Below are 12,813 nucleotides of genomic sequence, written 5' to 3'. Positions count from 1 at the left end.
GTTCTTGGAGCTGCATCCATGTTCACAGTAGGAGGCCAAGGTGTTCCCGTTCTGTTCTAAAATGTGCTTGTTGTGCTGGAACCTGGAGGACATGGACCTTGGGGCTCACATGAGGCCACATTACCCAGGTGTTCTGACTTAGCAGTGAGCCCTGTCCTAGAGCCCAAACCTTCTCTGGGGTCCATGGGAAGGTTGTAGCTAGATGGGACTTCTCCAGCAAAAGAAGTGAGGCCTCTTTGCAGGCCCCTCTGTCCTCAGAGTGGGGTCTGAAATACCCTCTTATAAAAGACTAGGCCATCTTGCCCAGTCCCAGGGGGAGGGACCATGGGAGATTGGCTGGCTTGGGGGAGGAACCACAGGAGGTTGGCCGGCCCAGGCCTTGGGAGGTTGGCTGTGAGAGCGCACTGACCACCAGGGGGCAGCTCCTGCATTGAGTGTCTGCCCCCTGGTGGTCAGTGTGCGTCACAGTGACCTGTCAACTGGCCCTAACGATCGCTTAGGCTTCTGTATGTATAGATATTGGATTTCTTGGTATCTTTAAGGATCCTCCTTTAATCTCTGATCTACCTGTAATGCTATGTGGAGGAACAAGCCTGCAAACAGGAGAATCAGTTCCTGCTTCCCTCCAAAGAGGATGGCCCAGTTTCCCTCGAGGGTCGAGGGTCGAGGGTCGAGGAACTATGAAATGTGGTTATGAAGTAACAACCACATTGGAATCTGCTCCTTTATTTGCTCACTCATATTTTGAACTAATATTTATTGATCTCCACTGCCACCTCTCTGGGCCCAGCCACCTCTGCCCCTCATGTAGACCAAAGCAATTGCTTCCAGCCCGTTTTTCATACAGGGGCCAGAGGTGGGAAGGTTTGGGTGGGCAGAAGGGGCCAGAGATGCCCTGGTGGTGATGGTGGTGGAGGGAGGGGGTAAAGTGGTGCCATAACAGGTGTGGCAAGGACAGATCCTTCTCACCCGCATGTCAACAATGGTTAGGGCAGAGTCCCATGGCTCTAGAAATGTCACGTGAGGGACACAAACAGGTGCCGACTTACTTTCCAGCAGCGTAGACCTCGGCAGTATCAAAGAGATTAACTCCGCTTTCGTAGGCGATCGTCATCAGCCGTTCAGCAACCTGCAAGAGGATGCAGTCAGTCAGAAAAGCCAAATGCTTTTCAAACCTGGGAAGCAATTTTGAATCCTTTAAATGGTCTTTAAGAACATGGAAATTTCCCTAACCACTGCTTGTTTTTCTCAGTTGTAGTAAAGAAAGAAAACCAGAATTTCAGCTAGCCTATCGAGGGTGGATGCATCTTCCCCTGAGACATAGCCGGGCACTGAGGAACTTCCCTCAGCGCTGGGATCCAGGAGCCCTAGGGAGCTCAGTGAGGTGGATAGATCGTTGCTCACTCTGCTTGGAAGGCCGGGTTTGACATTCTCTTTGGCACCGTAAATGTCTCTGACACAGAGGGTCATTTGTTTTGCAGCTGACTCCATTTCTTCTCCTTTCTCCAAGCCAATGGATTGTGGCACCTGGGTGACTTGTGAGTTAAAAGTTTGGACCTGTTTTCCTCAAAACTTAGCAGACTGTTTTGATGAATGAAAGGTTAGACAGAACTGTGACTGTTTTAACTCAGCAAAACCCCAGGCACCATCAGAGTGGCCAGCCAGCCGAATCCACAGGACAAGCAGAGGAGGGAGTGGGGCACGGGGACCCAGCTCCTCACTGTCAGTTCTGGTCCTCTCCTTTGTGCTGCTGATGCAAGTGGCAAGTGTGACAAGAGAGTGGGGGTAGCTATAAATGACAGCTTGAGGGACAGCCATTGAGGAATAGCGATAAAGAGAGGTGGAAAGGGGCCATTTTTTCATTTAGACTTATTAGTCAATTGGGAAATTACACACCTCACAAATAATTAAAATTGATTTTTCCATTTATGCTTTTGATTGTGGGCTGAAGTGCTTCATCAGCATTTCCAAGATAAACTACTTTCCTGTTTTTAAAATTGGCCAACCAAGAAAATTATTAGGCTAGCACAATGGAGTCCCTGCAAATCCTTTAGGAAAAAAACAGCAAAAGTACTATTACTACTTTTAATGTACCCCAAGTAGAGATTAAAAGTTAGGACAAGCATAGTTTTTCCCATCATGACTGTTCTGTGTTTAAGAAGTTACTGTGCTTGTATTATAATATTAACCTTGTGCTATGTCACATGACATGCTGATAGATTGTTATTGGAAAACATCCTATCTAATAAAGAGGGAATATGCTAATTGACCCTCACACCATCACAAAAGATGGTGGTGCCCACAGCCAATAAGGAGGGAATATGCAAAAAAAGAAAAAAGGAGGGAATATGCTAATTGACTGCCCCACCCTCAAAGATGGTAGCGCCCACAGCCAATAAGGAGGGAATATGCTAATTGACTGCCCCACCCTCAAGGATGGTGGTGCCCACAGCCAATAAGGAGGGAATATGCTAACTGACTGCCCCACTCTCAAAGATGGCAGCACCCACAGCCACAAGATGTCGGGAGTCCCCCAGTCCCCTTAGTCCCCCAGCCGCCCAGGACTTGTCTGAGGTGCAGGCAAGCCTCAGATGGCAGCTTCCCAGCTGCCTAGGGCCGGCCCAAGGCACAGGCAAGCCTCGGATGGCGGCTGCCCAGCCACCCAGGGCTGCCTGAGGCTCAGGTAACCAGGGCCAGCCGAGGCTTAAGCTGCCGGCAGTGGCAGCAGCAGAGGTGTGATGGGGGCATCGCCTTCCCCTGATCACCGGGTCACCTCCTGCCCCTGAGGGCTCCCAGACTGTGAGAGGGGGCAGGCCGGGCTGAGGTACCCTCCTCCAGTGCATGAATTTTCATGCATCAGGCCTTTAGTTCATAATAAATCTTATAGAGAGAAAAATTTTAAGATAAGATGAAGACTCCTAGATGGAGAGTTGGACTAAATGATTGCTGAGATGTTTCCCAGCCACAGCATTTGAAGACCTCAATGTGAAGCAATGAAATCACTGAACTAAGTCAGAAGACCAAATTCTGGTCCTGAGTGTACCATGTACTGGATAAATACATTTGGTCAATTCATTTGACCTCTCTGTATTTCAGTTTCTTCATCTGAAAAACAAGGGTGATTCTGTTCAGGTCCCCCAGGGAGCCCAGAGGCCCCAAGGAGGCTCACTTTGCCTTTTCTTACCCTGCAGGTATTATCCTCATTGAGGCCTAGGATTCCTATAGCTCTCTTACTACCAAAGGAATACAGGACCAAGAGAATCCCTAGGAAATGGAGTGAGGCCCACTGATTGAGTCAACCCTGTAGCTTGCTCTAGGTCTATACTTCCATGGTGAAAGTCAAAATCATTTTTTCCTTTATTGGTTAAGCCCATTTGAGTTGAGTTTATTGGTACCTGCAGTTGAAAGAATCCTAACTACTTTACTGATGAGAAAATGTAAGTAAAACTCTAAAAATTAAATGCTATAAGATGATAATACACTCTTACCATTACTTAAAAATACTATTCATATGAATAACATCTATTTTGGTTTTATAATGAAGCCAAATCATCTTTGGGAGGCACCTCACAGGGTTATTTAGTTTCATGTTTGAAAAATTTTGATGAGATCCTTGTCCAGTGGCTACTTAATATATGGTTGAACTATCCCAGTAACGGGGACATCATCCCTTCCAGAGGCAACACTGATGATTGCGTCACCCAGCACATAATGGTGTGGTCATCCCAGGATCCATGTTGTATTTGCTTTGTGCTGAGCTCATCCAAAGCCAGAGAGAAAGTTGGAAAATCTAGGGAGGTGAATTTATTGCTATTGGCTTACATTTTTGCCATGTGGAAATATTTGAGCTCTAGCAATTCAGCCACTGGTGTGACTGGTCTATCTGTGCCTCCCTTCCTTTTCCTTGCTGGCACTCTCTCTGCAGGGACCTGGAGGGAAGCCACAGCTCTCTCTGGAAGGAGAGTAGATATTTGTCTGATTTGCATCTGATGTGAGAGCTGCTCCAGCCACTCATGACTTTATTGTGCAGTTTTTAGAGTCATAATTTTGAAATGATTCATTTCAGAGGTCAGCCATGCACATTCTGACCTATGCAAGCTGGGCCTCCTCCACACATCCTACCTGATACCAGTCAGAGGGCCCTGTGATGGCCACCCAGATCCTCCTTCAGAATTGAAGGGCTTATTCCTGTAGCTGCTTAGGAATCCTGGCCTTCAAGTTATCAGCCTGCTCTGGAAATTGCACTTGGCTAAAGAGAATTGCCTAGCCCAGTGGTCGGCAAACCGCGACTTGCGAGCCACATGTGGCTCTTTGGCCCCTTGAGTGTGGCTCTTCCACAAAATACCACGGCCTGGGTGAGTCTACTTTGAAGAAGTGGCGTTAGAAGAAGTTTAAGTTTAAAAAATTTGGCTCTCAAAAGAAATTTCAATCGTTGTACTGTTGATATTTGGCTCTGTTGACTAATGAGTTTGCCGACCACTGGCCTAGCCCAACACCAAACCTACTTCCTAGAGCAGCCTCTATCCAATGGTTGGTCGTATAAGAGATGTAAATGCTCAGTCCTTTTGCCCCAACTTGGGACAATCCTACATGGCCATCTCAGCTTTGGAGCTCCCAGTGGGCTCAACTGAGGTCACTGTTGAGACTGCATAATGCCTCAGTTTCACTGTCTACCCAATTCTGCTTCCTTCTCTGCCACGTGTTGATTCTAAGATCACTTCCTAATACTGTTCTGCATGCTAATCTCCATCTCAGAGTCTGCTTCTTAAGGAATCCCCTATGTGACAAGCTTTCTATGGTGACCTATGCCCAATACTGGGAACAGGCATTCAGACAGATAAGAATATGTGGATAAGATTCCTCCCCCTGGATCTATAAATGAATGCTAGTGACCTTGGGAGCTGGGTAAAGATCCCCAGGCCCCCCAAGCTTCTGTTTAGGAATGATAGTAAGAACTACCTTTATAAATGACTTGTTCTGGGACAAGTACCGGGCTCAGCACATTATAGGTAATTAGAGGCCCAATGCGCACGAAATTGTTCATGAGTAGCTTACTTCCGCTTGCCTCAGCTGGCTGCCCCGCCCATTGCCGCTAGTAGCTCGCACCCCACCCACTGTGAGAGCCGCTGCTCCTTTGGTCCTGATAGCCACAGGCCTTTTATTAGTATAGATTCTTAATCCCTTCACCTTTTTCACCCAGTTCTCCACCCTCCCTCTCCTCTGGCAACTATCAATCTATTCTCTGTACCTATGAGTCTGTTTCAATGTGTTTATTGTTATTGTTGTTGTTGTTCTTTAGATTCCACATATGAATGAAGTTATATGGTAATGAGCTTTCTCTAATTGAGTTACCATAATTTTCTCTAGGTCCACCCATGCTGTTACAATGGTAAGGTTTCATATGAAAGTATTCCTTAAATGCAATGATAAGCATATAACCATGATAAGCACTGTTTTTGAATTGTAAACAAAAATTTAAAGGAATGTAATGAGTGTCTGCCATTTACTGAGTGTCTACTACCTACTAGTCAAAGGGCTACATAAATATCTTACATGCATAACATGGTTAATTCTTTCTACAGATCTTGAAGGACCATATTATTATCCCATTTTACATAGGAGAAACTAAGACTCAGAGCAATTGGATTAACTTGTCCAAGCCAGGATGACCAACTGTCCTGGTTTGCTCTGGTCTGAGAAACCCCCTGCTAAAATGAGAAAGTCTATGCCAATTGGGACCAGTTTGGTCACCCTAGATGGGGCTAAAACAAACAACAGCAATACCATCTTTCTAATCTTTCTATAAAGTGACTAATATTCATTCCAAACTGGTTCCTTCTCCCTATCTACTGAGCTTGCACATGTAATGCATTGACAGTCTCAAGGATTAATAGTCTAAATGTGAAAAATACAAGAAGCAAGATAAAATTGAAAATAATACTTGAGTCAATCTTAGCCATTTCCCATGACTAAAGCAATCCTTGTAAAATGCCAGAAACTCAGGCAGAATACTCCTACCACATAGCTCTCTCTGCGTTTTCTTTGATCAGCATAATGGAAGACAGAAGTAACTTACCTCATCTGAAATTTGACCTCCAAATGTCACCCATGTTCCTAGAAAAGAATAAATATTTGTACATTACTTACAACATAATCATTTTATAATATTGTGTATAATAAGAGGAAACAATTTTTCTCACAACAAGACTACTTCAACAGGTTGTTCCTGAAGGTAACTGGATGAGGGACACCTGGGGGCTGAAGTCCAGCCCATCCTCCTCCTCTCACTAAGTCATCCAGCAGGAGTCTGCATCCCCCTGGAGGAGAGAAGGCCCTTTCCTCATTCATAGGTACCATACATGCTAAGGACATCCCAGTCTTACACAATGCTTTCTCTTCTGACTGAGGACCATGAATGCTAATGTGCAAGAAGGCAACGGTACCATGCCTGCTCTGGATACACACCCATTCTTGCTCTCACTTAGCTAAGGAGCTACCCTTAGCTGAAAGTGAAGGTAAGGTCTTGGGTTGTGGTTCTTTCCTTCATTGTCTCCAACAATCGACTCTGTTTTGTATTCCCTCTTACCTCTCAAATGTCTTTCCAATGCTCACTTCCAAGCCCCAGAAGGTGACACGTACCACCTTGCACTTACTTGCAGAGTTGTTTTGCCTGGCTAAAACAATGCTGACCAGCTTGCTATTTTAATGAAATTTGAATAAGGTAGCAACATTTAAATAATTAGGACATTTTTCTTTAAAATGTCTGATTTCCAGTTTCTCTTAACAACAGAAGGCTGGGTGTTCCCACAAGGCAGACACTCCTGAATTGAGGGGCAATGTCAAAGTCCACATACCTTCCTTTGCATTTCCAACACTGAAATCAAATGCAGTTGTTATTTCCTACCACATGTTTATTGCTCTTTTTTAAATTGTAAAATTAAGAGAAAAATAAGCTTGTGCATCTCCTAAAAAACAGAGTGGAGGATTCAAGAAAAAAATAGGAGTGTACTTTTTTTTGGGTGCATGTGAAGAACATAAAAACAAAGACTGTTTGCACAGAAAAATTATAACTTAAGGCACCATAATAAAACCAGCCATGACTGGTATACAAAAAAGATGGGTGTGTTTGTTTCTGAATGAAAGCAAAATAAGTGATTGCTGTGAAATGCAGTTCTCTTAGGTGAAAAAATAGCTATGGCATCAAAACCTTTTTACAGACAATCTATACTAATAAAAGGGTAATATGCAAATTAGACCGGGAGACCTTCTGGGAGACCTTTCGGACGTCCTTCTGGACAAAGCCATGGTGGCGGGGCCAAGGCAGAAGTGGTTAGGGGCAATCAGGCCGGCAGGGGAGGGCAGTTGGGGGTGATCAGGCCAGCGGGGGGCAGGGAGGGCAGTTGGGGCCAAGCAGGCCAGCGGGGGAGGGGGACCAGTTGGGGGTGATCAGGCCAGCAGGGGGAGGACAGTTGGGGGTGAGCAGGCTGGCGGAGGGGCAGTTGGGGGCGAGCAGGCTGGCAGGCTGAGTGGTTAGTGGTGATCAGGCAGGCAGGCAGGCAGGTGAGCGGTTAGGAGCCAGTGGTCCTGGATTGTGAGAAGGATGTCCGACTGCCAGGATCAGGCCTAAACTGGCAGTTGGACATCCCCCTAGTGGTCCCAGATTGGAGAGGGTTCAGGCCAGTCTGAGGGACACCCCCCCATGTATGAATTTTGTGCACCAGGCCACTAGTACTATTATAAAAGAGTCTCTTTTGAATGCAGCAGAAATCATGTGTCCAGAGAATAAACCAGCACTTGCAAATTTTAGTATAATCAGAATCATTGTGCTCAGCATGTTAAAAATATGATTGAAAACTTTCAGAATAAGTTAAATTATTGGTAGCATTTCCTATTGCAGCAAATGAGAACACAGATATAAATAATAACATGCTATTAGCTATGCTTATTTGTGATATTTTGAGAATTTTGGAAGGGTCAAAGAGCTTTTGAACAAGAATTTCTGCAAAGCATAACATCAGGGAATGGTTTACTTTGTGATGACAAAGATCTCAGACCAGTGGATGTAGGATGCTCTGTTCCGAGTTATGTGTTGACTACAGATGGGGCTCTCACAAAGGATGGGGCTAACATTGAACCTGTCAAACACCAGATCCCCAGGCAGCAGTATTTTGTAGGGGCACTAAATATTGAAGTCCATAACTGTTAATTTTCTCATTCATCAGGAGTTTGCTTTGGGCTGAAAAGCTAAAATGAGACAGGCCATGAATTCAATAATTAATGCCATGGACTGGCCATTCTTTTGCATCTTGGAGCAAAATCAGGCCAGTGTCTGCTTGATGAATTTGCTGGTTTACTTATACTGAGATGACAGAGATTTTTTTAACTGTTCATGTCATCAAAGGGATCAGTCCTATCTCCAAAGACTGTCTCGAAGTTCCAAGTTTCTTGCTGACATTACAACTCATCTACACCTTTTGAATTTTTCTATAGGTGCATTTACAAGTATTTGCATAAATATCTCATTTGCTTCTCTCAGTTCTGACAAAATAGAGTCTTTGGGAAATTTCAGTTGTTAAAGAATAATTTAGTCCACTTTCCTATATTGCAATCAGTTTCCAGAAATGAAATTGATAGCCTGAAATTTATTCTTTGAAACTGGGCCATTCATTAAATACTGGATTTCAAACTTCATGAAAATAAACCAGAATTATTTGCTTTAGCTTTCTTAATTAAAAATGTTTTGTTGTTATAGTATTACAGACATCTCCCATTTTTTCCCTTTTTGCCCCCCTCCACCCAGACCCCACTGCTCCCCAGGCCTCTCCCACACTATTGTCTGTGTCCACGAGTTATGCATTTATGCATATACTAGAGGCCTGGTGCACAAAATCTGTGCATGGGGGGGGTGTCCCCTCAGCCCAGCTTGCACCCTCTCCAATCTGGGACAGGATTAGGCCTAAACGGGCAGTCGGACATCCCTCTTACAATCCAGGACTGCTGGCTCCCAACTGCTCACCTGCCTGCCTTCCTGATTGCCCCTAACTGCTTCTGCCTGCCAGCCTGATCACCCCCTAACCACTCCCCTGTCAGCCTGATTGATGCCTAACTGCTCCCCTGCCAGCCTGTTTGCCCCTAACTGACCTCCCCTGCAGGCCTGGTCCCCCCCAACTGCTCTCCCCTGCAGGCCTGGGTCCCCCCCAACTGCCCTTCCCTGCAGGCCCAGTTGCCCCCAACTTCCCTCCTCTGCCGGCCTGGTCACCCATAACTGCCCTCCCCTGCAGGCTTGATTGCCCCCAACTGCCCTCCCTTGCAGGCCTGGTCCCTCCCAACTGCCCTCCCCTGCTGGCCACCTTGTGGTGGCCATCTTGTGTCCACATGGGGGTGGGATCTTTGACCACATAGGGGGCAGCCATCTTGTGTGTTGGAGTGACAGTCAATTTGCATATTACTCTCTTATTAGATAGGATGTTCTTTGGTTAATCTCTTCCTGTACTCCCACCCCTGAGATCTGTTCCATGCATCTATACCTCTGGCCCTATTTTGTTCATCAGTTTATTTTGTTAATTAGATTCTACATATAAGTGAGATCATGTGATATTTGGCTTTCTCTAACTGGCTTATTTTGCTTAATTAATTTTTGATAGCACAAATGAAGTGCTATGATTGGAAGTTCTCAAAATGTAGTACGAAATGGCATTGAAGACTAAATATGACAACATTGATAGCCAGACTAATGATGGCAACATTACACACAGATCTTGGAGGAGATTATTCTACTTATAAGAACCATTTACAATAATTCTATCCATGTTGGGAAAAGCTTATTTTTAGAAATATGAATCTGAAAAATCAATCTGCATAAAGCTACCTACCAACCTTATCATAAGTTTTTAAGGCTGTAAAACATATATCACAGTGAAAATATACAGGACCTGACTGACATCGTGGTATAGAATAAAGATGTCAGGTTTTTTATTCCAAATAAAAGCAGTAATGAATTATGAAAGAAATAGTAATAATTAAATGTTTTCTTTTTTAGTTATTTAAAAACGTTTAGGATAAAATAGAACAGGGATAGCATATACGTTTACCCTAAATATATACATGATTCCATTCTGGGACCCTGTTACATTTACACTCAGCTTACTTTGGCCCTTTAGACATTCCTTACTCATTTGTTTATAGTTATTTGTTTACCAACTTTATATCTTTTACTAAGCAATGAACTGTCTGAAGGTTAGTTTTTTTTTTTCATTTATCATCTTATCTCCACAGCCCTAAAATAGAAGTGTGTCCTTGGTAGATGGTCGATAATTGTTGGTTAAATTAAATTGCCTTTGGACTGTCATTAATTTACAAAATACTGGATAAATTTCTTAGCAAACCAGCTTGCTTCTTTCAATTTCAAGAAACATGAGCAATGCTCATCAACAGTCCTAGGCCCGAGGTGATTAACGTGTTTTGGTACCTTACCCCAGAGGGGGGTTCTCCTTGGCAGCAAGGCCTGGCAGGGGGAGGGTGTGTGTATGGCACAGTGTAGGCAGGGTCCATCAGCCACCCCGAGGAAGAGGTGCCACTTCCAAATAGGACATATTCCCTCCTGATGGAGGGGGTAGAGTGGCAGCCTTCCAGACAGGGGATTCTGTTGGTATGATTTTATTCTCTACTGCCCGCCTCCACAAGGTCTAAGGTGGTTTATTAATTCATATGATTGTCAAAACCCTCTGTGACAGTTTTCTTAATCATTTTTCTGCCTCTAATGAGAACATGCCTTCTTGAGACTTAGGATGGCGAGTGATTATTTCACTGTGAAATCTCAAATTAGTGGGATGTTATTTAGATGATAAATTTACTAAACTGACATTTGTTATTTCTAATTTTTTAACAGCAGGGGGAGTATAAAGAGAACTTTGGATTGTTATTGTATTTTCTGGTGAAACTCCTTTATGTACCAAGAACTAGATGCTTTGAAAACCTCTGTTTGGGTCCCTTGCACATCTACCACGGCATAGAAAAATGATTGGCGAAATGGAAAAAAGAAAAAGAAAAAATACCTTCTCTCTCTCTCTCTCTCTCTCTCTCTCTCTCTCTCTCTCTCTCTCTCTCTTACACACACACACACACCCACACACACACACACACACACACCCCTATCTTGGATACGTAGTTACCTTGCTGGTGGTTTACTTCTTGCCATTCATTCGGGAAACATGCTTATCATTTAAATGACCTCCTTGCTTGAGTATGAAGAGCTAATTTAGACATTTAGATATAACCTTTAACATTTTATCTCATCATAGTGCAGTTATCAAACCAGGAAATTAACATTGTACAATATTAGGAACTAAACTACGGACCTTTTTTGATTTTCATTGTCCTCTTTTCTATTCCAGGATCCTAGGCAGGACCCAATGTGACATTTTGTGTTCATGTCTCCTTGGACTCTCCCACCCCTCAACCCCCAACCAACTTTCCCCTCTTAATGACAGGATGATGTGGAGCCAGCACTGCTCTTTCAATAAGATACATAACTTGCACAAGTACCTTGACGTTCATATTGATGCAAGATCCAAACCAAACAAACAGAAAGCAGATACCAGGGAATCTGGCCTGAAGGGAAGTCTCAGATGACAGGGCTGGGACGTCCAGACAGGTGACAGAGGTGAAGAATCGGGCTTCTTGCCCTTGGCACTGTCTACCAGTTGAAGAGCATGAAATGGATCTACCCTCCTGCTGGGGAGGCAGTAGAGTGAGTTGTTGAGCAAGCAGGGGGAATCAGGCAGCTCTGGACTGGAATTCTGACTCCATCACTCACTAGCACAGGGAGGAAGGGTAACAACAATAACTGGTTTACAGGGTTGTTAGGAGGATGCTGTGAAATTTGGTGGGCGTTTAACAGCCTCTGCCACACGTGAGCATTAATGTCCAGTTTCAGATCAATGGTTCCTACACCTCAGGGTACATTAACAACCTTCTGAAAGGAGCCCCACTCTGAGATTCTGGTTCTGCAGATCTAAGGTAGAATGTGGGAGTCTTTATATGTAACAAGCAGCCCAAGTGATTGGGAAAAAAAACACTGAGCAACCCAGTTGTGTCCAGACAGATAAACAAGATGTGCACCTCTGTCCGGGCACCTGGGACCCAGTTCAAGGCTCTGTCTTTTATAAAAGGTGCAGGCAAAGATCTCTTCCTTGCTCTGGCTTGCACCTGCTGATGTTTTCTACAGAGCCGAGCCCTTGTTTTAGGGTTCAAGCTGCCAGCTGGTATTTCATTGTTGGCTGCCAGTGTATTACTAATGAGCATCTGGCCTGAGTTAACAAATGTAATAATAAGTTAGCCTTTAAAAATTTTTTTTTTTTACTTTGATTACCTTTTCTGGCAAGAACCAATGATACCACTCAAGTTCCGGGGTTCAGAGGGGGCTTTCACAACTGCACTTTACAAAAGAGCTTGAAATCACCATGGAGCCAGGTATGGAAGCGCTAAAGGCCATGTGGCATCAACGTGGGCTCTCAGGCAGGTGAAGTGCAAGCAGTGTTCCCATTTGCAGGCAACTTTGCACGGTCTGAAGAACTCTACACATTTTATTTATTTATTTTTGTTTGTTTTTTTGTTTTAATTTTAAAATTTTTAAATTTTATTGTTTAAGGTATTACAAATAGTAATACATATGTCTCTCTCTTTTTTCCCCCCACTGACCTCCCCCCGGCCTCCCCTACCCCCTGGCACTTGCCCTCGCCCCCTCTCCCCCCGCCCCCAGTGTCTTGCATCTGTTGGTTGTGCTTATATGCATGCACACAAGTCCTTCGGTTG

The 12,813-nt window shown here is 44.3% G+C and overlaps 1 protein-coding gene across 3 annotated transcripts in view; it reads right to left on the bottom strand.

Moving 5' to 3' along the window:
• The window catches only part of KCNAB1 (potassium voltage-gated channel subfamily A regulatory beta subunit 1), a 307,111-nt gene that overhangs the window by 66,316 nt on the left and 227,982 nt on the right, over positions 1–12,813 (bottom strand). For all 3 annotated transcript variants that reach the window (XM_054713662.1, XM_008142222.3, XM_054713663.1), the window contains exons 3-4: positions 6,077–6,114; positions 1,050–1,129 (exon numbers count right to left, since the gene is read on the bottom strand). In XM_054713662.1, the coding sequence (XP_054569637.1) occupies positions 1,050–1,129; positions 6,077–6,114 (118 nt within the window). The remainder of the gene's footprint in view (positions 1–1,049; positions 1,130–6,076; positions 6,115–12,813) is intronic.

The sequence above is a fragment of the Eptesicus fuscus genome, chromosome 3, assembly GCF_027574615.1.
Source record: "Eptesicus fuscus isolate TK198812 chromosome 3, DD_ASM_mEF_20220401, whole genome shotgun sequence".
In the NCBI taxonomy this organism is placed as follows: Eukaryota; Metazoa; Chordata; class Mammalia; order Chiroptera; family Vespertilionidae; genus Eptesicus; species Eptesicus fuscus.
This window is presented reverse-complemented; position numbering and strand designations above follow the sequence as displayed.